General features: G+C 47.8%; 1 protein-coding gene across 1 annotated transcript in view; it reads right to left on the reverse strand.

The window, feature by feature from the left end:
- The window catches only part of SHANK3 (SH3 and multiple ankyrin repeat domains 3), a 658,681-nt gene that overhangs the window by 353,320 nt on the left and 278,153 nt on the right, over positions 1-27,208 (reverse strand). The window contains exon 10 of the mRNA XM_074942807.1: positions 17,712-18,051. Within this exon, the coding sequence (XP_074798908.1) occupies positions 17,712-18,051 (340 nt within the window). The remainder of the gene's footprint in view (positions 1-17,711; positions 18,052-27,208) is intronic.

Here is a 27,208-nt window from a genome sequence, read left to right on the forward strand (position 1 = left end):
GAGTAGAAACTTTAGCCTGACTTCACCATCTTTCTTCATGTGAGGCTTAAAGTCCCTACAAATTTGGCAACGCTCTCCAATGTGAGCATCCCCACAGCACCTCAAGCCTTACTGTCGGAAACACAGGGCTTGAAGCCCAGTGACAGAGGCATCCTTCGGCACCGGGAGTCAATCGAAACTTGGAACAATTCTAAATACAACAATCTTAATAACACAAACTATTTGCAATACAAGAGAGCACAGTCCACTGAGAGAACTTGCAAATACATGAAGAGCAGTTCCAGCAACCACAATGGGCGGTAAGACAGAACTGAGGGGGCTCAAGGTCAGCCAGGTCCTTTATACCGACTCCAGTGGCACTCGGCAGCAGAGGGCGCTTGAGCTGTCCTGACGGGTACCACTAATGGGAAAGTTTCCAATGACTGTGCGTGGGACGCGCACACACCAAAGTGGAACGCGCATGTGCAGTCACTCAAAGAAGAGCAAATCGTGGTGTTCCCCACACACGCACACACTCTCTCAAAGCAGGGAGAACAAAACCAATCGATTCAAACCCTCCAGTAAGCCAGAAGCATAAAGCACATTGATTTTATAAAAACCAACCAACCAACCATGCAGGCCTGGGGACAGAGCTCTCATTCAGACTGCTGAAGTAAAATAAAAACTATGGGAACAGTGAATTAATTCATATTGTTAAAAAAAGTGCACAAGGCTGATATAGGGAAGTCATTTTGTTAAAACCGCTCGGGATGGGTCAGAGAAGATTAAAAATAAAATTCCTGGGCTTTGGCTGTCGAAATAAAACTGATGTCTTAGCACCTTAAAAATTTGTAATTCGTTAATGAAAGAAGGTTGCCAGAATTCTTCAGGAGAGGGGTCTAGAAAAGGGAAGGGGGCGTCCACACTTCTTTTGCAGTTGAAAAGGGCAAGGGGAGGTTGTTTCCATCATATATACGTTATAAAAACTATCTAGAAAGGGCACTATTCTACTGTGGTCCTACACGCTCCAGCCTGTGAACATGTGCCATGGAGTAGTCAGTTGTAATTTTGTAGTTTGACATCTCCCCTTTCAAAGATTCCTGCTGTCGAGGGCAAATAAAGAAAACATGCCCCTCTGTTGCTGGACACAGTTTACTTGAATGGGCTAAAGTTAGTGGTGAGGATTGGAGTACTAGTGAGGTTGCCAGTGCCAGATGTAATACAGGTGCTGAGATTGTTGGTCATGTCACCATCAACTCCTCCAGTTATCAGTCCAAAAATCCACATAGTAAAGAAGCCAGAGAGAACATTTTCTGAACTGTGGCTTCATTACTATGCTTGGCTGCATTTCAGAGAGGAGGAAAATAAAATGACATGTACAATATACAAAATCCATGGGAAGAAACATACTTGTCTTGATGGCACAGGGAGTGTTAGAAGTAGGAGTCTGCAGAGGCAAGCAGGCCTTGGAGATGAGAAAGCACCTGTTGTTTCTGAGGGCATGAGAAATTATGTTGCCAAAGCTATGCAAAGGGTCATTACAGACAAAGGAAATGCCACTATTGTGGCTCTTAGACCTGTTTTAACAGTTGGGATAAGAATCTTCAATGGACAAATGTGAGACTCCCCTGGAGTTTCTTTCTGAAGGAATGTGCACTAATAGCGATAAATTACCCTGTTGGAAACGGGCTCTGCAGCTCTAATGAGGTGCTGCCCCCTGGCCTCAGTGATTACAAAACAAATGGATGGATGCTCCTGGCCTCTCCTGCTCTTGCACATTAAAACACTAATACAGTCAGACAAAGAAAACTTTGTATTTACAGTTGCTTGATGACCAAGAGTCATTTGACCCAAATACTCATTACACGGCTAACAGTTAGATTACCTCTGTGCAAAAAGGCACACAGGGCGACGTGGAAGAAAACGCACAGTGGGCAGGGTGGAAGAAGGTGCACGGGGGGCGGTGTGGAAGAAGGCGCACAGGGGGCTGTGCAAGAGGCTGACATATAGGTGGACAAAGCTGGGAACACTGGTGGAGTGAGGGACAATACGAAGCTCAGTGAGGCGGATAAATAGGGGAGGGCCAAGTTATGCAGATCTTTGAAGGTGGTGAAAAGCATCTTAAAATATGGCATTAGAGGATGAGGAATCACTTGACAGATACAAGCGGAGAGCTATGAATGAGCATTAGTGGCTGCCTCTTTATGGACTGAAGTGGGTTGCCATGTGTTTGTCTGGGAGCCCAGAGAGGAGCGTGACATTTCCAGTACCTCTCTCCTTACAGTGGAGCCTCCACTGTCTTGAGTCAGGAGGGGAGTTTGCAAAGTGGAACGTTAACTTGGAAGTGACCAGCGAATGTTTGCAAAGGGCTTGGGGCTGAAATATGGGATCGATTCTTTCAGCCTTTATGACAGGTTTATCAAGACAATCCCAGCGTGGCAAGACACCTCTTTCGCCACATCAGACTCGGCGTTTCTCCCTCTGGCTGGGGGGAGCTGGACCTGCAGTAAACTTACTCCCAAAGTTTTTAATTCTTCACTTTGGTTTATTTACAGTAGTGACAGGGCAGGCCTCAGGGCAGACTGGAGGAGCTCTCTTAAGTGAGAAACCTACAACACAAAAGATATACATAGAATCATAGAAGATTACGGTTGGAAGAGACCTCAGGAGGTCATCTAGTCCAACCCCCTGCTCAAAGCAGGACCAACACCAACTAAATCATCCCAGCCAGGGCTTTTTCCGTGCTCCCACTGGAGCACTGACATACTGGCTTCCGGTCTCCAGCCTTCCTCAAACAGAGGTAAGTGCAGTGTTCCCCCTGTAGAGAGAACAGCCCTCCAGCTAGGAGAAGCCTTTTCTCCCAGCCACAGATTGTTTCTCATCCCTCCTCCCACTCTCCTACTGGAAGAGGGGTTTTTAGAAGTCACCTGCAGCCTTTAATTGGATGTAAGTGTCTCTAATTATCCTGAGGTAGCCTCTTTCAATTCATAGGAAAAGTGACCTTCACCATTCTAGGCTGATATACCTGCCTTCCACCAACCACTCTCTGATAGCAGCCAGGTCTGACTTTGTCTCACTAGGAATACTTTACATTAATCAGGATTATGATATAGGAACGGGACCACCTCTATATTAGTTCACACGAGTCAATATATGATTGCATAGAAGTACCCATGACCGAAGTGTGGAAGTTCTCCCCTAGAGGATAAGCTGCTCAAAGGGTACCTAGAATCAGTCTACGCCTCCATCACAGTTCTGGAGACACTAGGGTTCAAGACAAAGTCCCATCTAATTCCCCAGAGTTAACTGATGTACAGAAGCCCTGGTATACATGGCTCATCTCAAAACCTTCCTGCCCCAGAAGGCTGTAGGCCAGCAGAGAGGACTTGCTAGAGCCAATCTGTGTCAGCATGTAGTGAAAGCAGGATCCTTGAGAGGGTAGAAATAGAGAAGATTGGTGTTTCCAAGCAGGTATCCTGACATGCGCAGAAAGACCCTCTCAGAACAGTGTCAAGGTTCCTTCCCCACTCTGAACTCTAGGGTACAGATGTGGGGACCTGCATGAAAACCTCCTAAACTTACTTTTACCAGCTTAGGTTAACACTTCCCCAAGGTACAAACTATTTTACCTTTTGCCCTTGTACTTTATCGCTGCCACCACCAAACGTCTAACAGATATATAACTGGGAAAGAGCCCGTTTGGAACGTCTTTCCCCCCAAAATCCTCCCAAACCTTACACCCCCTTTCCTGGGGAAGGTTTGATAAAAATCCTAACCAATTTGCATAGGTGAACACAGACCCAAACCCTTGGATCTTAAGAACAATGAAAAAACAATCAGATTCTTAAAAGAAGAATGTTAATAGAAGAAAAAATAAAAGAATCACCTCTGTAAAATCAGGATGGTAAATACCTTACAGGGTAATCAGATTCAAAACACAGAGAATCCCTCTAGGCAAAACCTTAAGTTACAAAAAGACACAAAAACAGGAATATCCATTCCATTCAGCACAGCGCATTTTCTCAGCCATTGAAAGAAATCAGAATCTAATGCATATCTAGCTAGATTACTTACTAAGTTCTAAGACTCCATTCCTGTTCTGTTCCCAGCAAAAGCATCACACAGACAGCCAGAGAGCCTTTGTTTCTCCCCCCCCTCCAGCTTTGAAAGTATCTTGTCTCCTCATTGGTCATTTTGGTCAGGTGCCAGCGAGGTTATCCTAGCCTCTTAACCCTTTACAGGTGAAAGGGTTTTTCCTCTGGGCAGGAGGGATTTTAATATTTTCCTCTGGCCAGGAGGGATTTTCCCTTTATATTTATGACAAACAGCCATACACATTCATGTATGTGTCAGTATTGACAGATTAGGTGGCCCAAATATATTACAAACCCATTTTCCCCAGTGTGGAAGCATTTACTTAGTGCAAATATGGTACCAAAAGACAAAACAAAAGTAACATGCATCTTAGAAATCATTTCCCAAATTTCCCCAACAAATAAGCCCTTTCCTTCAAGTCTGTAAGAGAAAAGCGTCCACTGCTTGGCCCACCAGTACCTGCTGCCCCAGTCCTGGTGTGCAGGGCCAGCTGAGCTAACTCAGCCACAACCCTATCTTAGGACTACCCCAGTCTCTGTGGGTCAAATTGTGTCCAGCTTCTCCAGCTAACACCTTTACTGCCAACGTTCAGGAATATAACCTCATCTCGGCACATCCTTAGGGCTTCCACCCTCACTCATGAGAGGGCCAAGAAACTTGCACCTTTTTCTCTCTGCTTCACCCCAATTAAATGTCACCATTTAAAAATGTCACCAACTTCCAAGTAACTCACACAGGTCTCGCAGCACAGTCCAACTCTGACACGAAGTGGAATAGGTCCGTAGCCTGCTGAAACGAGACCCATGCGGAGCCGTTGATAAGCCCCACACAAGTGGGCTTGGATGTCCTTTCTTTCACAGATTTCATGTCTCTAACTTTGAATTCATTTATTTACATTAAATGAAAATAGGCCCGTCCGCAGCTCTGACAGTCTATCTAGAACTGTACACGAGACCGTGAAATCAGCAGACTCCCTCAGTTGGTCCATAAAATAATATACTGGCAGCAGCAAAGGTGTAACAAAACGTATCCTCTCCTTCTCCTGGCAGCAGAGTCCTCTCCAGACACCCCCCACCACACACACCCCCCAATTCTTCCCACACAAGACAAGCTCAGGACAAAAGATAAGCATTGCAGCGTGCCCACAAAGTTAACAAAGTCAGGCAATTATGGACCAAGGCACGAACAAATTCCCAAGGCACGGGGACACCCTGGCAGCAGTCCCCCTCTAATACCCATCATCCTCCACTCTCTACACTGTCTTCCCATAGAATATCAAGTCAAGTTCAAGGTCCAGTGTCCATACTTATTAAATAAGCCTATCAAAATACCACCCTGCATGCACAATCCCTGCCCCCCCCCCCCGAAGAGAACACAAGAAGGTGTTAGTCGTGCTGCTTACTCTACGACTGGAAGGTGCTCGCACTCTGGCAATGAGTGCGGTATTAGGACCTATGGAGAGCCAAACAAAAGCTCCAGCTTAGGCACCACTGATGACTTCAGCTGCAGCACTCTGGCTCAGAGAGAGAGGTGGTCTCTTAGACAGGTAAGTCCCAGGCCATTTCAACCTTTATCCATCAAAACCATCACCTTAAAAATCAACCTGAAAACCAACCAGCAGCTGTTCTGACCTTTGGTGACTATGAAGAGGGCTCAGCATTTTCTTGGCAGGCTCCTGTCTACAGATCCATGAAGGCTGCAAGGAGGAGGAGTCCCCACATTGCTCTGATAAGAATATTCAGACTGTATACAACTCAAACTTACCTCCCTCTGGTAGCCTGGCTTTTCTAATAATTCAAACACAGACGTAAGCCTAAACTTTCAGGATTTCACCACAGGACCTTCTCGGATTCAGCCCTCCATTTTCCTCTACCGAGCGAGAGAGAGAGAGAGAGAGAGAGAGAGGGAGAGAGAGAGGGAGAGAGAGGGAGATCAACTCCTTTTATACCCTGATTGGAATTATCAAGATATATCTGCCACTAGGACCAGCAACATTTATCCTGCACCTTCATACAGGGCTCCAGTACCGAAAATTGGCATGAGTTGACAGAATCTGCTACAAGGGCTTGAGAAACTTAAACTCACCTCCCAGACTGTGTTATTGATACTACATGGTTTTGTCGAAGTTAATGAGATCTCCCTTTGAGGCCCATTTTACTTGTAAGGTCAAGTTCCTTACAAGGAAGGCCATTTTCCTGAGACAGTGACAGGCAGAGTAAGTGAGCTATGGGTCCAGGGGACTGAGAGTATACTAAATACTTTACACAGTTTCCCTGTATCCACCTGCCTATCCTAGGTTCATAAGGTCAACATTGAAAGATCCTTGGGCTTTTAGCTGGAAGAGACCAGAGCCCTTGTAAGTCCACCCAGCCCGGACCCAGGCACGACCAGGGCAGTGCAGCCCGGCCCGGACCCAGACACGGCAGGAGAGGCGCAGCCTGGCCCAGACCCAAGTGTGGCCAGGGCAGCCTGGCCCAGTCCCAGGTCCAGCGTGGATGCAGGTGCGACCCGGACCCAGGCACGGCCAGGGCAGCCCAGCCCGGAACCAGGCACGGCCGACCACCCGCACCCAGGCACAGCTGGGGCATCCCCACCTGGCTCGAATCCAGCACCGGCCTGGACCTGCTGGGGCCAGGAGAGGGGCACCTATCCTGCATCCCCAGCCCGAGCCCTCACACCCCTGCACCCCAAACCTCTGCCCCAGCCATGAGCTCCCTCCCACACTCCAAACCCCTCGGCCCCACCCCCACCACATGAATTTTGTTATGTGCACCGATATGAAGGTGATGTGTCACACATCACCTCCATATTGGTGCACATAACAAAATTCATTCTGCACATGGGTGGGAAAAATTAGAGGGAACATTGGTGGCAGCTCAGGTTTGCTGCCCAAGTACGTACCCCGGGGGTCAGGTGAAACTGTGTTCAGATGCCTAGCCCATACCACCACCCACCCTGCTATTTTCAGTGCGCTAGCTTGAGCAGAACTAGTGCCTCTGTCTCCCCATGCTGGGAAGCACCATCCCAGCTGCTGTGTAGACATACAATGCAAGGCATTTCCTTCACCGCTCAAATTGCAGAGAGTCCAGAGGGGAGTAACAAAAATTATAACAAGTTTAGAAAACCTACGAGGAAAGGTAAAAAATCTGGGTAAGTTTAGTCTTGACAAAGACGACTGCAGGGGGACCTGATAACAATCTTCCAATATGTTAAGAGCGGTTGTAAAAGGATTATGATCATTTGTTCTTCACGTCCACTGAAGGAAGGACAAGAAGTAAAAGGTTTAATCAGCAGCAAGGGAGGCTTAAGTTAGATATTAGGAGAAACTTTCTAACTCTCAGAGTAATTACGGTCTGGAACAGACTCCCAAGGAGGGTTGTGGAATCCCTGTCACTGGAGGTTTTTAAGAACAGGTTGGACAAACACTTGTCATGGATGGTCTAGGTTTACTTAGTCTTGTATCAGCACGGGGCTGGTCCCTCTCAAGGTCCCTTCCAGCCCTACATTTCTATGACTCTATGGTAACACCACACACTAAATTATTGGTTTCTGCTAAGATCACGTCCTGTGGAAATGCTGCCCACATTTCTAACCACTGACTTTTTCAATCTCAAGGGGAGGTGACCTAGCAGGACACAAGACCACAGAGGAAGGCCTCCCATCACTTGATACCACATCCTCTATTTTTGAGCCCTTTCTTTACTTTTCTAACAGCACCTATGAAGAGGGCAGGCAGCCTCTTAGAGTCCCAGACTGACCCCAAAGGATCCTGCCAATTCAGAACTTGTTATTCTATGGAAAACTATGAGTATTTTAACCAATGTACATTATGAGTTTCACCTGCCATTGCAGTGCCTCAAACCCCAGTGCAACAGACAGTCTCATAGTCCTCAACACAGCTTCCCCTCTCACCCTCCCCAAGGGGTTCAGGGTGCCTCACAATAGCACAGTAAAAACATTAAACAGAACGCAACAAAATCATTAGAGTAGAAGAAAAACCCACTCCCTATAAACTTTTAAACATACCCCACACTGTGGGAGGAAGGAGGCTATAAAAGCAGGTAGGGGTTGGAAAGAAGGAAGGAAGAGGCTATCCCGTTCTTTTCAGGTATTTATAATTCCTTCAGTATTAGAGCTGAGATGGACATTGGGGGAGTGGGTTCCTCACAGTAAGACCCATCACAGAACAGGCCCAATCACTTAAAACACCACAGCAGGATCCCTCAATACGGAGGTGATTGAGTGCAAGAACAAAGAGTTCAGGGACCGCAGCAACAGGATGAATTTAAAGCCAATCCACCATTTTGTAGGCACCCAACACATAAAAAACAGGGCAGGCAAACAGGACAATGACTGGTCAAGCAGTGTCATCAGCAAAGCTCATCAAGTCACTGCCCACCTCCTCCTCCAGATCTGTAATGTATCCATTGGTGTAGGAGAGACCATTGTGTCTCCCACTATTAACTTCTCTCTATTTACTACACCTTTGGGTCCTGCTGCTCATCAGGCCTTCGTGCCTTAGAATCATAGAATATCAGGGTTGGAAGGGACCTCAGGAGGTCATCTAGTCCAACCCCCTGCTCAAAGCAGGATCGATCCCTGACTAAATCATCCCAGCCAGGCCTTTGTCAAGCCTGACCTTAAAAACTTCTAGGGAAGGAGATTCCACCACCTCCCTAGGTAACACATTCCAGTGTTTCACCACCCTCCTAGTGAAAAAGTTTTTCCTAATATCCAACCTAAACCTCCCCCACTGCAACTTGAGACCATTACTCCTCGTTCTGTCATCTGCTACCACTGAGAACAGTCTAGGTCCATCCTCTTTGGAACCCCCTTTCAGGTAGTTGAAAGCAGCTATCAAATCCCCCCTCATTCTTCTCTTCTGAAGACTAAACATCCCCAGTTCCCTCAGCCTCTCCTCATAAGTCATGTGTTCCAGTCCCCTAATCATTTTTGTTGCCCTCCGCTGGACTCTTTCCAATTTTTCCACATCCTTCTTGTAGTGTGGGGCCCAAAACTGGACACAGTACTCCAGATGAGGCCTCACCAATGTGGAATAGAGGGGAACGATCACGTCCCTCGATCTGCTGGCTATGCCCCTACTTATACATCCCAAAATGCCATTGGCCTTCTTGGCAACAAGGGCATACTGTTGACTCATATCCAACTTCTCGTCCACTGTAACCCCTAGGTCATTTTCTGCAGAACTGCTGCCAAGCCATTTGGTCCCAAGTCTGTAGCGGTGCACTGGATTCTTCCCTCCTAAGTGCAGGACTCTGCACTTGTCCTTGTTGAACCTCATCAGATTTCTTTTGGCCCAATCCTCCAATTTGTCTAGGTCCCTCTGTATCCTATCCCTGCCCTCCAGCGTATCTACCACTCCTCCCAGTTTAGTGTCATCTGCAAACTTGCTGAGAGTGCAATCCACACCAACCTCCAGATCATTTATGAAGATATTGAACAAAACCGGCCCCAGGACCGACCCTTGGGGCACTCCGCTTGATACCGGCTGCCAACTAGATATGGAGCCATTGATCACTACCCGTTGAGCCCGACAATCTAGACAGCTTTCTATCCACCTTATAGTTCATTCATCCAGCCCATACTTCTTTAACTCGCTGGCAAGAATACTGTGGGAGACCGTGTCAAAAGCTTTGCTAAAGTCAAGGAACAACACGTCCACTGCTTTCCCCTCATCCACAGAGCCAGTTATCTCATCATAGAAGGCAATTAGATTAGTCAGGCATGACTTGCCCTTGGTGAATCCATGCTGACTGTTGCTGATCACTTTCCTCTCCTCTAAGTGCTTCAGAATTGATTCCTTGAGGATCTGCTCCATGATTTTTCCAGGGACTGAGGTGAGGCTGACTGGCCTGTAGTTCCCCGGATCCTCCTTCTTCCCTTTTTTAAAGATGGGCACTACATTAGCCTTTTTCCAGGCATCTGGGACCTCCCCCGATCGCCATGAGTTTTCAAAGATAATGGCCAATGGCTCTTCAATCACATCCGCCAACTCCTTTAGCACTCTCGGATGCAACGCATCTGGCCCCATGGACTTGTGCTCGTCCAGCTTTTCTAAATAGTCCTGAACCACTTCTTTCTCCACAGAGGCTGGTCACCTTCTCCCCATGCTGTGCTGCCCAGTGCAGTAGTCTGGGAGCTGACCTTGTTCGTGAAGACAGAGGCAAAAAAAGCATTGAGTACATTAGCTTTACACCGGAACATAGGAAAGGCCAGACTGGATCAGATGCAAGGTCCATAGAATCTAGCATCCTGCCTCGAGAAGTGGCCAGCACCAGTTGCTTCAGACCATTTTGAAAATGCTTCCATTAATTATAACACTTCACTTATTCTTGTTACCCGTATAAATGTCCAATCCTTTTTTGAATCTTACTAAGCTCCTGGCTTCAACAATTTCCTCTTGCAATGAGTTCTACAGTCTGATCACATACTGTGTGAAAATGTGTTTCCTTTTATCAGTTAGGAATTCGCCACGTTTTTATTTCGTTGCATATTACCCTGTTCTCGTGCGATGAGACAGTGTCATATGCTGACTTGCCTATAATGCTTCGGCCTGTGACGGAACAGCTGCCACCACCTCAGCTCATCTGACGGACTGCCGCTCAGGTGGCTCCACTCAGTGATCAGACCCAGCAGAGGATGAGCAGGGGATTTCCACGAAGAGCTGGATGGAGCTGGAGGGGAGAGGCCCAGAGGGGAGGAGCTGGGAAGTGCCCTCTCTTTGGGCAGCAGCCTGAAAGGAGGAGCAGAAAAGAAGAAGAGCAGACAGGCTACTCCCAGGGTGAGCTGGAGCTGATGAGTGGCAGCCCACCTGAACGCTAGCATGAGGGGAAGAGTGTGCGAGTCCCTGGACAAGGGGGTTGTTTGAGGCACAGGAGATCTTTCTGAAGTTCCTCACAGTCCTCCATGGTCTTGACGAACCTAAATAACTTTGGCCTTTGCAGCATTTGCTACATAATTGGTCACCCCATTTCCAAATAATTAATAAACACAATAAACAATGGGCAGAGTATGACACCCTAAAGCCCCTGCTGCTACCCTTTTGCCATGGTGAAAACTGACCATTTATTCCTATCGTTGCATGCAGTGTAGTTGACGTAATATCTTTTATTGGACCAACTTCTGTTAGTGAGAGAGACAAGCTTTCGAGCCGCATAGAGCTCTGCCTCAGGGTCCCTAACCCAAAACTCTGTAAGCTGGAAAGCTTGTCTCTCACCAACAGAAGGTGGTCCAGTAAAAGTTATTACCACCTTGTCTCTCATTTATTCCTACTCTTTCCTTTCTGTCTCCTAGCCAGTTTTTGACACATCAAACCATACCTCATAGTTATTTATATTCCTGAAGCCTTTTGAAAAGCCAAGTCAATCTTCTCTACTATGTTATTAATTTAAAAAACGAAACTGAAAGTGTGTCAAAGAGACACGACTTCCCCTCGGAGATGAAGAGCTGGTCTGACCCTGTCAGATTACACACATCCATGGGGCAGCCCATGCAGAGGAATTGTTTGAAGGAGTTCCCCAGGTGAAGGAGGAAAGATTACATGATCCTTGAGGTGAGTTTGTCTGTCTGTTTGTTTTTTGTTTGCTAGCCATGTGCTTAGAATCATAGAATATCAGGGTTGGAAGGGACCCCAGAAGGTCATCTAGCTTGCTTGATCGAAGATTAGAGTGAGGTCTGTTTTGGGGGGCTGTGTGCTGAGGAGCACAGGGAGACAGAGAGGTACATAGATGAGACTTTCTGGGACACAGCAGTGCGGTCCTACTCCCAGTCTGACAGCCTTTGTGCTGCTGAGAAGAATGAAAGTCTTGGGAAAGGAGAACACCAAGCTGGAGCAGAGGGAAACAATCCCATTGCTGGGACGCTTCTTCCAGCTGATGTCATGGTATCCTCTTGCCCTGAGGATACCTGTCCTAGGGAGGGAATCCCAGGTACTAGGAAGAGCCAGGTAATAGTAATGGGGGATTTGATTCTTAGAAATATTGATGGTTGGATTTGTGATGACCAGGAGAACCGAAGGGTGAATTGCCTACTGGGTGCAAAGGTTGCAGATCTCACAAGACATCTAGACAGACTTATGTGCAGAGCTGGGGAGCAGCTGGTGATCGTGGTACATGTGGGTACCAGTGACATAGGGAAAGGTAGGAGCGAGGGCCTGGAGGCCAAACGTAGGCTGCTAGGTAAGAGATAAAAGTCCAGGACCTCCGTGGTAGCATTGTCTGAAATGCTTCCAGTTCCACACACAGGGCCAGGAAGACAAGCACAGCCGCAGGGTCTCAATGCGTGGATCAGACAATGATGTACGGAGGAAGGGTTTAGGTTTGTTAGGAATTTGGGAACCTTCGGGGAAAGGAGAAGCCTACACAGAAAGGATGGGCTCCCCCTAAACCAAAATGGAACCAGATTGCTGGCTTGTAAAAGCAAAAAGGATGTAGAGCAGTTTTTAAACTAAAGGCTGTGGAAAAGTCGACAGGTGCAGAAGAGCACACGGGTTGGGCAGAGACATTCCTTTGAGATTAATTTATTAAAGAGGGAACTCTACATCCTAGTAAAGAGGATAGGAAAAAAGTTGGTAAACTACGGGTAGGAGTAGTCAAACATAAAAGAGTCCCATTTAAATATAACACATGAAGGCAAGCAACTGAATACTGACAAAATGTACATGTGCTTATATACAAATTCTCGAAGTCTAAATGCTACGAATATGGGTGAACTAGAATTCCTGGCATTAAATGAGGATATTGCTATAATAGGCATCACAGAAATTTGATGGAACAATGATAATCAATGGGACAGGTAATATCAGGGTACAAATAAATAAGAAGGACAGAACAGGTCGTGCTGGTGGGGGAGTGGCACTATATGTGAAAGAAAGCGTAGAATCAAATGAAGTAAAAATCTTAAAGGAACCAAACTGAACCATAGAATCTCTGTGGATAGTAATTCCATGCTCTAATAATAAGAATATAGAAGTAGGGATATGTTACCGACCACCTGACCAGGATGGTGATAGTGACCGTGAAATGCTCAGGAAGATTAGAGAGACTATAAAAATAAAAAACTCAGTAATAATGGGGGACTTCAATTATCTCCATATTGACTGGGCACATGTCACCTCAGGACAGGATGCAGAGATAAAGTTTCTTGCCACCTTAAATGGCTGCTTCTTGGAGCAGCTGGTCCTGGAACCCACAAGGGGAGGGGCAATTCTTGATTTAGTCCTAAGTACAGCACAGGATCTGGTCCAAGAGGTGAACATAGCTGAACCATTCAGTAATATTGACCATAATGTAATTAAATTTAACATCCTTGTAGGTGGGAATATGTCAAAAAAACCCTCCACAGTAGCATTTAACTTCAAAAAAGGGGAACTACACAAAAATGAGGAAGCTAGTTAAATAAAAATTAAAAGGAACAGTCAAAAGGGTGAAATGTCAACAAGCTGCATGGAAACTATTTAAAAACTCCGTAATAGAGGCCCAAATAAAAAAAAAGAGAAGGACAACCAAAAAAAATGCCACCACGGCGAAACAGCAGAGTAAAAGAGGTCGTTAGTGGCAAAAAGACACCCTTTAAAAATTGGAAATCTAATCCTACAGAGGAAAATAAAAAGGAGCATAAACTCTGGCTAGTAAAGGGTAAAAGTATAAGGCAGGCCAAGAAAGAATCTGAAGAACAACTGGCTAAGGACACAAAAACCAACAGCAGAATATATTTTAAGTACATGAGAAGCCTGCCAAAGAAGTCAATGGGACCACTGGACGATCGAGGTACTAACAGAGCACTCAGAGAAGACCAGACCACTGCAGAGAAGCTAAATGAATTATGTGCATCGATCTTCAGTGCAGAGGAGCTACAATTCCATGAGTCACCTGCATGAGGCCACACCAGGGGAATTGCTCAACCTTGCCAGGGGACTCAGAAATGCCCCCCAGACATGCCTGGATTTGTGTTCTCCAAGCACATGGGACTGGGGGTATAAAACAGAACACAGGGGCCCCATGCTTGGCTTTCTCCTGCCCCTCCCCCGCCCCCCATGCTGCAAGCAACCAAGACACTCAGAAGAAGACTGAAGACTCCAACAGATGAGGCTGGCCCAAGTTCAAGGGACAAATCTGTATATTAACAACTGCAATGTCCAGTGGGATGGGAAAAACTGCTTAATCTAGATGTTGCCCAATCTAATAGGGTTGAGAGTTTAGACTACATGCTTATATTTTATTTTATTTTGGCAATCAACTCTGACTTTTTGCCTATCACATATAAATTTGTTTAACTGTTTATCTTTACCAGTGAGTTTGTATGAAGTGTGTGGCAAAGGCTGGTGTATATCCATTTTCCATTGATGAAGTGGGGAACCAATTAATAAATCTGCACTGCTCATCTTGAGGGGGGGGTTTGCTGGTGGGGTTTGCTGCTGGTCACTAACAAGGCATTGTGAGAAACAGCCCAGGATGGAGAGAGTTAAGAGGGCACAGTGGTCCCACAGTCCCAGGCTGCACCCCAGGAATCCCGCCACAACCAGGACCAACAGGTATTCATCCAAAAGTCCTAAAGGAACTCAAATATGAAATTGCAGAACTGCTAACTGTGGTATATAACCTAGCATTTAAATCAGTCTTTGTACCAGATGGCTGAAGGGTAGCTAAGGTAAGCCAATTTTTAAAAAAGACTTCAGAGGTGATCCTGGCAATTACAGGCCGGTAAGCCTAACTTCAGTACCAGACAAATTAGTTAAAACTATAGTAAGGAACAGAATTATCAGACACGCTGTTGAACATGATTTATTGGACAAGAGTCAACACATCTTTTGTAAAGGGAAATCATGCCTACCAATCTATTAGATTTCTTTGAGGGTAGCAACAAGTGTTTGGACAAGGGTGATCCAGTCAATATAGTGTACGTGGACTTCTGGAAAGCCTTTGACAAAAGCTATTAAGCAAAGTAAGCTGTCATGGAATAAGAGGGAAGGTCCTCTCATGGATCAGTAACTGGTTAAAAGAGAAGAAACAAGGAGTAGGAATCAATGGTCAGTTTTCACAGTGAAGAGAGATAAATAGCAGGGTCCCCCAAGTATCTGTACATGGACATGTGCTGTTCAACATATTCACAAATAATATGGAAAAGGGGATGAACAGTGAGACAGCAAAATTTGTAGGCGATACAAAATTACTCAAGATAATTATGTCCAAATCACACTGCGAAGAGCTCCAAAGGGATCTCACTAAACCGAGTGACTGGGCAACAAAATGGCAGATAAAATTCAAAGTTGATAAGTGCAAAGTAATACATGTTGGAAAAAATAATGATAACTATACAGACAAAATGATGGGATCTAAATTAGCTGTTACCACTCAAGAAAGACCTTAGAGTCATTGTGGATAGTTCTCTGAAAACTTCCGCTCAGTGTGCAGCGGCAGTCAAAAAAAGGAATGTTAGGAACCATTAGGAAAGAGATAGATAATTGAAGGGTTAAAATCCACTGCTGATGTATTAACCTGGTATATGGTATATACGAATACATTTATTAAAGTACTGATTAAATGTTAAATGTTAATTTGGTAACTTGAGACCATGGGCAGAGACATTATGTAACCTTTGACCATTGGCTACTGTGCTATCATGTCTTGCTGCTAGACCTATCCGAGGAAGTGGGACTGCCTACCCCGTCACTTTCCCCTGCCCATGGAAAATCCACATATTCCATTGTAATCAATTGATTGACAGTGTCTCTGAGCCTAGTAAGCAAGGTGACACTCCGTCAGCGCTATACGTAATAAACTCCTGTGCTTGACCTCTACACGGTGTGGATTTATGTCCTTCAATAATAGAACAGAAAATATTATAATGGCACTAAATAAATCCATCCTATGCTCACATATTGAATACTGAGTGCAGTTCTCGTTGCCCCATCTTAAGAGCTATATTAGAATTGGAAAAGGTACAGACAGAGAAAAGCAACAAATACAATTAGGAGTACGGAACAGCTTCCATACAAGGATGGATTGAAAAGACTGGGACTGTTCAGCTTCTGAACGAGACAACTAAGAGGGGAGATGACAGAGGTCTATAAAATCATGACTGGTGGGGAGAAAGCAAATAGGAAAGTGTTATTTACCTCTTCACATAACACAAGAACCAGGGTCACCCAATGAAATCAATAAGCAGCAGGTTTAAAACTTACAAAAGGAAGAACTTCATCACACAACGCACTGTCAAGCTGTGGAACTCATTGCCAGGGGATGTTGTGAGGCCAAAAGTATAACTGGGTTCAAAAATGAACAAGATAAGTTCATGGAGGACAGGTACACAAATGGCTATTAGCCAATATGGTCCAGGATTCAACCCCATGCTCTGGGTGTCCTTAAGCCTCCAACTACCAGAAGCTGGGACTTTATGATGGGATGGGTCCCTTGAAATTGCCCTGTTCTGTTCATTCCCTCTGAAGCACCTGGCCTCTATCGGAGATAGGATACTGGTCTAGAGGGACCATCGGTGTGGCCCAGTATGGCTGTTCTTATGTCCTTAATTACAGCCTTAGTCATTTTCCCTGGTGCCCAGGTGATGCTCATGTGTTTGTTGTTCCCAGGATCCTCACCACCACCTTTACAAAGACCAGTACCAGCCAATGAGGAGTTGGTGTCAGACCTGGGGATCATTCCCTGAAAGACCAATGTGTGACTGGGAAATAATAGGAGAGAACGTGTGTTATATTGTTCCCAGGACAATAAATCTAAATGAAACAGCATTCTGGCAGCTTTCCCATGTGACCCTAGCAGTGGCTGTCTGCCTGGATATTGCCCAACCTCACCCAGCTCTCCACTGTTCCGTCAGCAAGATGGCAGTATCAAACAGTACCAAACCCTGGCATGGTGGAGGGGGTGAAAGATGGCGCTGGGTTCTACAGGACAATGGAACTGCACCTACTTCTAGGCAGGAGTGAGTGAGTACTGCCAGGAATTCAGTTCGGCTATAGTGGATGTTTGATTGTCTGCAATATGCCACCTCGATGTCTTCGTCCTCAAAATACGCTTCATTCTCATAGCAACAACAAAGTCAACTATGGCATCTGATGTATTCACAGGTTTCCTGAGGCACGGAAATAGATTCGGGGTGGGAGGAGAGAAAAGGAAACGAACCCCTGCTTCATGAACTCTGGGCACATGCCCCTTTGGTATCCAGGACAGCTCCTGTTCTCCGAGGTGCTTGGTTAGGAAGTTGCAGAGCCTCAGAGATCAGGTTACTGCACTGTATCTTCACACTCCGCAGATCAGCCCGTTCCCACTCAAACAGTGTCCCTGCTCCCCGCAACCATGGAGAGACAAAGCAGGGTCCCCGATTAGCTCCAAGAGCTGGGACTTCCCAGGAACACAAACACGTCAGGTCAGCTACATCCAGCACCACCTGTCACAGCAAACGCCACTGAAGGAGGCAGGCCTGGTCCAATATCAGCTTCGCTGAGGCTGAGATTGCACCAACCCACGCACACAAACCCAGCAGCCCCTTCCAGTTCTCTCACAACTCCAGCACAGGAGCTCACAAACTCAGCAAGGAACCACAGTGGGCTGCCGGGTGAGCACCAAGCGACCTATCTCCCTCATCCCCACGCCCTCTCTTACCTGGCCTTGCCTCGGCTGCTTCTCCTGAGTGTGTGCATGTCGGCCTCCTTCTCTTCCTGCACGCGCTGCAGAGATGGGGAGCGGCTGTGAGTGCTCCGGGAGCTGCCCGTGCTCGCCAGGCTACTGTCCCCCACCCCCGCCCCAACAGCAGCTTCCTGCATCTGTGCCAGCAGCTGTGGGGGCAGGCTGCGGAGCGAGGGCACTGGTGAGTAGGACGGGTGGCTCTCGGCTTTCAAATTGTTATCGCTGGCAGAACGCTGCAGCATGCGGGGGGAGGAGAGGCCGCCTGCGCCAGTGATCCGTCTCCTCTTTGTGTAGCTGGGAGTTTCTCTAAAAGGCACTGCAAGAAACCAAGCAAAGAGAGTCCCATCAGTTACCAACCGCGCAAGAAGCTAAACGCAGCTTTGCAGTGCTCAACGTCTCTGAAAATATTCATTTCTACCAATAATGATGTTGATTGCCACGAGAAAATACGTAGTCTGGTTTATTTCCAGTGCTGGCCTGTTGCTCCTAGGGTTACCAGGTGCTGAGAGCCAGTGCTGAGAAGCAGCACAGTGCGTTCCTGGAGACACAAGTCACCCATCATGCCATGTTTCTGTTAATTGGGGTTCAGGATAATGGAACGAAGGTGAATCTCACCCAGTCCTGTTTGACTAGAAAGACGGTGAAGGTGCAGGGCCTGCTGCAACCCCCCAGGCAGGAAAGGAGAGGGGAACATAGAGGGAACGTGGGAATTGCCAAACTGGGTCAGACTCATGGTTCATCCATCGAGTCCAGGATCCTGGCTCTGACACCATTCCAGGCATCCGCCTATTAGCCTTCCACCAGGAGGAAAACTGACCACTCATAGGGAGGTGTGTAGAATGGACTCTCCCTCCAATTCCTTCACAACTCTCGCCGCACCGACTCTTAAGTGCCCTGTCATGACCCCAGGCTCCCTGTGCCCCAGGCTCGGGGCAGCTGCTGCCACCTGCAAGGTTCTCATTTGGAAATTACACCTCCTCTCATCCCTCATTTTGCTCCCTCATTCCAAAGTCCTGTCCTCAAGCGTGGGGCGCTGACTGATAAAAACAATGGATGCTCTTCGCAGGCCACTGCACAAACACCCCAGGAAACTCCAGACTTGGTGAATGAACCCATGAATGAGCAAATTTAGAGTCCCTCCGGACAGGTCCGAAACAGCCCTCCTCCAGCTGGCAAGCCTTAGCACTCCGACCAAATGGCTATCGCCCGACTGCTAGAATTCCCACTAACATCCCACAGCAGCTCCCAGAAACCCAAAGGGCCTTGGGAGTCCTCAATGGCTGGATCGCTGCCTCAGGTCCAAAGCACAGGTCTGACTCCCAACAACTCCCTACATAACACACCACTAACTGAGCATGTCACCCAACAGTCTCCACAGCCTGAGTCCACCATTCCCGCCTCTGTCCCCGCTCCCTCACCACTGCGCTGCCCGAACCCTCCAGCATCCCCACCTCCTCCTGTGTGCCTTTATGACACCCAGGAAGCTACTGAAAGAGCCACCTTCTACCTCAGTAAAGAAAATGTTACGGATACTGTGGAGACTGGACAGAGGGACGTGGAGGTAGCAGAAGCATCAGAGGCCTTGTCTACACTAGGGGCTTGTTTACACAGGTGGTTTAATATGCAGCTTTTTACTTAGTCCAGTTTGAAACCGCTTGTTTACACGCAAAGCAATCCATCACAGTGCACTGACTATGTTTATCACAAGCTCTGGAGTTCTCTTTTAAACTGCAAAGCCAGTCAGTCTGGGCTATGATTCGTGTGCATGAAACGGTGCTGCAATCTCCTTTGACAGTCTTCGAACAGCTGACCCACTCTGCTTTGTGGGCAATGGTTTCTGACCTGTTTCCCTGTGGGCCCTCCTCTGCTCTCGAGTCAAGCTGATCAGATGTCCCATCACCCCATTTATAAGCTGGGGTACTGCCAGATTTTGTCCATTCACTACTGGATTCCAATTTAGCACAAGAGCTTCAAAAGTATTCCAGCAGCCCTACAAAATGCCTGGAGTTGCTGCATGGACTTGCGCTGAGACTCCAGATCTCATTGCAATCTGGGGAGAAGCCCTGATGCAGGAAGAGCTTGTGGCCAGGCACTGGAAGACATTTTTGTGGATATTGCTAGGCCATGCCCAGGATGCAGGACAGTGCTAGATAAGGAGACAGCTAGCTCAGAAGCACCTACATTAAAATGAGGAATGACAATAATGAGGGATGACGAGGGGACATGTAACCAGTCCATTTTTTGAGGCGCTGGACAACATTTTGCAAACTCCATGACCATTGAACCCTGGCAGCTTGTGGCGCCTGCTGGCCGCCTTCCCCCAAGGATGGTCAGCAAGAGTCATGGGGGGATGAGCTTGAGGAGGCCAGTGGAAAGATCTCCCCTTAAAGCCAGGATCCCTTCGGGACTTGGGACCTTAGAATCCTAGAAGATTAGGGTTGGGAGAGACCTCAGGAGACCTCATTTGTGCAGGAGACATGGAAGGCAAGCCTGATTCCCTCCCTGCAGCAACCAACCCCAATTCCCAGACCAGGGCTGAGGCAGCTGATCCTATGGAGAGAACCTCAACATATAAATTTTCCTGTTACTTTGTTACTAATTTACTATTTAAGTTTTAATTTATTAGTAGTAAGCTACACTGCCGTGCTATCTTCTGTTCTGGGTGTCCCCAGCCGCATCCCATTGTAGACGGATGCGAGCTAGAAGCTTCTCCATGTCAAGATTCCCGCCCCTCCCTCCCTCCCTCGGCCCATGCTGTCCATTCAGACCCTGCACAAGCACCTTTCCAAAACAGTGACTGCTCCATTGGGCAAAAACACAGAGTGCAAAGGCACCGAGTACTAACCGTATCCAGGCTCATGCTGTTGATGGCACGTAACAGGTGGGGCAAGAAAGCCTGGCAGGTCAAGCAAACTGCTTTGAGCTCTCTGACATTTATGTGGAGGGAGCGATTGTCCCGCGACCAGCGGCCTTGTATGCTATCCTCGCCCAGGTGGGCTCCCCAGCCCAGGTCCAAGGCATCGGAGATCAGGGTCAGTGACGGGGAAGAAGCCACAAAGGGAACTCCCTCCAACACTGATACAGAGTCTAACCTCCATTCCACGAATGACCATATGTGATCTGGCACCCTGACTACCCAGTCTAGATTGGGCCTCTCGGGGATGTAGAGCAACACCAGCCATGCTTGCAGTGGCTGGAGATGGAGCGAGGCATGATGGACCATGTAAGTACATGCCACCATGTGACCTAACAACCTCAGGCACATGTGAGAGGTAGTGAGTGAGTGGGCCCTTACATGACAGATCAGGTCTGTTATGGCTCGGAAATGGGCCTCCGGGAGGAAGGCCTGGGCCAGCGTGGGGTCGAGGACCTCCTCTATGAATTCTAGCCATTGCACCAGTATTAAGGTCAATTTCTTTTAGTTTATTAACAAGCCCAGGTCATGGCAGGTAGAAAGTACCAGATTGAGGCTCTTTTGCACTTGATCCCGAGTTCTGCCCTTGATGAGCCAATCTTCGAGATACAGATAGACCTGGACATCTCGACACCTCAGATAAGCAGCCACTAGCGCCTTGCATTTTATGAACACTCGTGGGGCCAATGAGAGTCCAAAGGGGAGTGCCATGAATTGGAAGTGACACAGACCCACCACAAAATGGAAGAACTGTCTGTGCCCTTGGAAGATGGAGATATGAAAATATTCGTCCTTCAAGTTCAAGGCAGTGTACCAGTCTCCAGGATCCAGGGAGGGAATTGTTAGTATAGAGGTCTGTTTGTTAGCCTAGGATAGAATTTTGGGTTTGACTTTTTGATACTCTTATACCAATATGTGTAAACAAAGGACAAAGACACTGTGATGTTGCTTCTGCCTAATCAGATGGATTTGGGTAAACAGAGAGGTGGCAAAGTTTGTAGATGATACTAAACTGCTCAAGATAGTTAAGACCAAAGCAGACTGTGAAGAACTTCAAAAAGATCTCACAAAACTAAGTGATTAGGAAACAAAATGGCAAATGAAATTTAATGTGGATAAATGTAAAGTACTGCACACTGGGAAAAATAACCCCAACTATACATACAATATGATGGGGGCTAATTTAGCTACAACTAATCAGGAGAAAGATCTTGGAGTCATCGTGGATAGTTCTCTGAAGACGTCCACGCAGTGTGCAGCGGCAGTCAAAAAAGCAAATGGGATGTTAGGAATCATTAAAAAAGGGATAGAGAATAAGACGTAGACTATCTTATTCCCCTTATATAAATCCATGGTACGCCCACATCTTGAATACTGGGCACAGATGTGGTCCCCTCATCTCAAAAAGATATACTGGCATTAGAAAAGGTTCAGAAAAGAGCAAATAAAATGATTTGGGGTTTGGAACGGGTCCCATATGAGGAGAGATTAAAGAGGCTAGGACTTTTCAGCTTACAAAAGAGGAGACCAAGGGGGGATATGATTAAAAGGAAGGAGGAGGATCCAGGGAACTATAGGCCAGTCAGCCTCACCTCAGTCCCTGGAAAAATCATGGAGCATGTCCTCAAGGAATCAATTCTGAAGCACTTAGAGGAGAGGAAAGTGATCAGCAACAGTCAGCAAGGACTCACCAAGGGCAAGTCATGCCTGACTAATCTAATTGCCTTCTATGACGAGATAACTGGCTCTGTGGGTGAGGGGAAAGCAGTGGACGTGTTGTTCCTTGACTTTAGCAAAGCTTTTGACATGGTCTCCCACAGTATTCTTGCCAGCAAGTTAAAGAAGTATGGGCTGGATGAATGGACTATAAGGTGGATAGAAAGCTGGCTAGATTGTCGGACTCAAAGGGTAGTGATCAACGGCTCCATGTCTAGTTGGCAGCCGGTATCAAGCGGAGTGCCCCAAGGGTCAGTCCTGGGGCAGCTTTTGTTCAATATCTTCATTAATGAACTGGAGGATGGCGTGGACTGCACCCTCAGCAAGTTTGCAGATGACACTAAACTGGGAGGAGAGGTAGATACGCTGGAGGGTAGGGATAGGATACAGAGGGACCTAGACAAATTAGAGGATTGGGCCAAAAGAAATCTGATGAGGTTCAACAAAGAGAAGTGCAGAGTCCTGCACTTAGGACGGAAGAATCCCATGCATCGCTGCAGACTAGGGACTGAATGGCTCGGCAGCAGTTCTGCAGAAAAGGACCTAGGGGTTACAGTGGACGAGAAGCTGGATATGAGTCAACAGTGTGCCCTTGTTGCCAAGAAGGCCATTGGCATTTTGGGCTGTATAAGTAGGGACATTGCCAGCAGATCAAGGGATGTGATCGTTCCCTTCTATTCAACATTAGTGAGGCCTCATCTCCAGTTTTGGGCCCCACACTACAAGAAGGATGTGGAAAAATTGGAAAGCGTCCAGCGGAGGGCAACAAAAATGATTAGGGGGCTGGAGCACATGACTTATGAGGAGAGGCTGAGGGAACTGGGATTGTTTAGTCTGCTGAAGAGAAGAATGAGGGGGGATTTGGTAGCTGCTTTCAACTACCTGAAAGGGGGTTCTAAAGAGGATGGATCTAGACTGTTCTCAGTGGTAGCAGATGACAGAATGAGGAGTAATGGTCTCAAGTTGCAGTGGGGGAGGTTTACGTTGGATATTAGGAAAACCCTTTTCACTAAGAGGGTGGTGAAGCACTGGAATGCGTTACCTAGGGAGGTGGTGGAATCTCCCTCCTTTGAGGTTTTTAAGGTCAGGCTTGACAAAGGCCTGGCTGGGATGATTTAGTTGGGGTTGGTCCTGCTTTGAGCATGGGGTTGGACTAGATGACCTCCTGAGGTCCCTTCCAACCCTGATATTCTATGATTCTATGATAGAGGTCTATAAAATCATGAGTGGTGTGAAGAAAGTGAATAAGAGGAAGTTATTTACTTGTTCCCATAATATAAGAACTAGGGGCCACCAAATGAAATTAATGGGCAGCAGGTTTAAAACAAATAAAAGGAAGTTCTTCTTTACTCAGCGCACAGTCAACGTGTGGAACTCCTCGCCTGAGGAGGTTGTGAAGGCTAGGACTATAACAGGGTTTAAAAGAGAACTGGATAAATTCATGGAGGTTAAGTCCATTAATGGCTACTAGCCAGGATGGGTAAGGAATGGTGTCCCTAGCCTCTGTTTGTCAGAGGGTGGAGATGGATGGCAGGAGAGAGATCACTAGATCATTAACTATTAAGTTCACTCTCTCTGGGGCACTTGGCATTGTCCACTGTCAGAAGACAGGATACTGGGCTGGATGGACCTTTGGTCTGACCCAGTCTGGCCATTCTTATGTTCTTATTTGTTAGTACAATGGGAATAGATAAGAGCAGTTAAAGTGTTACACAGAGCACACAAAGATTGCCTCAACCCCTATCTCAAGGCAAAATCAAGCAACCAGTCGGGAGGGGCAAAGGGCTTGGTGGGAAGGTATAAAACACTAAAAGACCAAAGAAATGCCCCTCCCTGACTGAGCACAACCTCACTCCTTACCCCTCCCATGGGGTACAAAAGAGGTGGGATGAAGACCCTCGACCCAAAATGGAACATGACCCTAAGTTGTAAGGAGTGGGACTTTGAGCATGCATTTCAAGTATAATTATGCCTCCGGAGGGGCAGGGGGGACACGGGGAAACAAGGCTCTGCAGCGTCAGAGTTATGGAACACATTTGCTGGAAACTAACTCCAATAAACATCACATTGTCTACACTTCGGACTTCTGGTCTTCTGCTTTCTGTCTGTGTGACAAGAACCAGGGGAGAGGGTGAAGGGAAAGCCCTCTAACAAGAATGATGGAGGCTTGTGAGACCATGCGAAACTGTAACTTTTTGAGATATTTGTTGAGGCATCGCAGACCCAGGATGGGTCTTAGGCCCCCTTTCGCTTTTGGAATTAGGAAATAACAGGAGTAGAACCCTTTCCCCCTCATTTCTCGAAGGACCTCCTCCACCGCTCCCAGCTGTAGGAGGCTTTCCACTTCCTGAGCGAGGAGTTGTTTGTGAGAAGGGTCCCTGAAGAGGGATGGGGAAGGGGGGTGGGACAGAGGGGTGGTAGAGAATTGCAGGATACAGCCCAGAGATACAATGCCGAGCTCCCGGCGATCCGACGTCATTCGTGACCAGGCTGAATGGTAGTGGTGAAGGTGGTTGAGGAAAGAGTAAGGTGGACTAAGGCATCACTCTTAAGTGCGCCCTCAAATTGAATGCTTCTGGCCCCCGTGGTGTTTCACCAGGCCAGACTGAGTAGTGAACAGGAGGTAGAGGGACAGCGATGACTAAAACCCGTGTCTGTCCCTTCTCCAAGCAGAGCCCTGCTGAAGAGGGCAAGGCCTAGGAGGTGGGGGCAGCCTCAATGCTTCCTGGCCGTTTGCGGCGTATGCAGGCCCAGTGAGTGGCAGGTGGCTTTAATGTCCTTGAGCCCATGCAGTCTCGCATCTGTCTGCTCAGAGAAGAGTCTGCTCCCATCAAACGGGAGGTCTTAGATGGAGGATGGCATCTCCTGGGACAGGCTCATGGTTTGAAGTCAGGAACCGTGTCTTATAACCACAGCCGAGGCGACCACCCTGGCTGCCAAATTGGCCGCATCCCTGGCCATCTGGAGGGAGCTCCTGGCCGCTGCTGTACCCTCCTCTATGAAGGCAGTGAACTCTTGGGCCAAGTCTTGACTCAGAGCATCTTTGAATTTCTGGAGGGAGTCCCACAGATTAAAGTTATACCTCCCCAGTAAAGCCTGGTGGTTCGCCACCTAAATGGAAAGATGGCCACTGAATAGACTTTCCTCCCAAAAAGGTCCAGCCTCTTGGCGTCTTTATTTTTGGGGGTGGAACTTGCTTGTCCTGGTCTGTCTCTCTCATTGGCAGCATCTATGACGAGCAACCCTCGGGACGGGTATAAAGTTATTCAAACCCCTTAGCAGGGGCAAAATACTTCTTCTGGGCCCACGTGGAGGTGGGTGGGATAGAGGAGGGGGGTTTGCCAGAGGGCTTTTGCTATTTTTAGACCCCTGTTGTGCCTGGGCAGTGCAACTCGTGAGGGGGCTGCCATCGAAAGCATGTGGAAAAAAGGGTCAGAAAACGCCAACCCACCTCCAGGCCCGAATTCTCAGCCGCCGTTCTGAGTAAGGCTTGGTGTTCCTTCAAGCCCTCAGGTGGGTTGGCGTGAGAGGGCCCTGCCACTGCCTTGTCCGGCAACGAGGATGAGGACTGAACCACCAGGGAAGAGTCTGGGACACTGTTGCCCGTGGGGGAAGGTTCTTTTGGAGCGGGCATCCGCTCCTTCACCCCAGTGTCAGATTCAGCTCCACACCCCGAGCATGGTGCCATCAGCCTGGGGGCTGCTTCTCTGAGGCAGCAAGGGAGGAGTGCTGCCAGAAGGGCATTGGCTTAACCGGCATGCCCCACCCGTTCCAATATGGCCACCGTACAGGCCACTGGCCCCGCTGCCAGGTTGTCACTGTGGGAGCAGAGGAGTCCTCGGGTGCCCACAAGGGCAGCTGCTGTTGTGGTGAGGGGCTGAAGTCCCATTCCAACCCAGATGAATCCCCTTCCGGTGACCAGGGTGGGGCCGTCCGAGCTTGTGTCTGACAGCTGACCGTAACCATGGGGGAGTGATGCCTTGAATAGGAGGACTGTCTTTTCAGGGATCAGTGCCAGGAGCAGGGAGATCAGTGCTGCACCGGTGACCGGTTCCATAGTTGAGGGGAACAACGCACTGACAGAGAGCTCTGCCGAGGGGTTGGCTGGCAGGAGGATGATCAGTGCCAGACATACAGTGACCAACGTCTCCCCATAGGCAATCCGCACCGAGTTGATCGTGACCACGAGTGCGGTGCCAGCAACCTAGGTCATCTAACGGGAGACCTAGGCTGTGGAGACAGGGAACGCTGCCTCCGCTCCAGGGATCAATGGCGTTCGACTGCCCACTGGGGAAGTCTCATGGCTAGCTTACCCCCTTGGGGAGCCTTAGCTGGGTCCAATGCCATGCATGGTACCGGCAGCTGCTATAGGGGTTGCTAATGGGCATGGGCCTATTGCAGGCAGAACAAGGCTTAAACCTGAGGACCGGGACATGCTCTGTCCCGGGGTTAAGTCCCCGCTTGGACTCTAACTAACTAACACTACTTAACACCAACTTACAGACTAACTACTGTAAACAAACTATGTACACAGCTAACAACTATGAGAGTTAGAGAGAAAACCGTTATCCACTTGGGAGGCAAAGGGAAAGTGCTCCAACCAGCTGTCCCGGGCGGTATGAAGGAACTGAGAGGGCGTAGGGCTGGCAGTGCCTGATATACCGATGCAGGAGTGCGGCTCTCCAGAGGGCGCCACAGCCGACCCTACGGATACCACTAAGGCAAAAATCTCTGACAACTGTGCACGTGGGCACACACACACCTAGAATGGAACTGACATGAGCAAGCACTTGGAGAATACCCCCCGCCCACCCAACCTAGTTCACCATCTCAAAAGGGCAAG

The sequence above is a fragment of the Natator depressus genome, chromosome 1 (assembly GCF_965152275.1).
Source record: "Natator depressus isolate rNatDep1 chromosome 1, rNatDep2.hap1, whole genome shotgun sequence".
In the NCBI taxonomy this organism is placed as follows: domain Eukaryota; kingdom Metazoa; phylum Chordata; order Testudines; family Cheloniidae; genus Natator; species Natator depressus.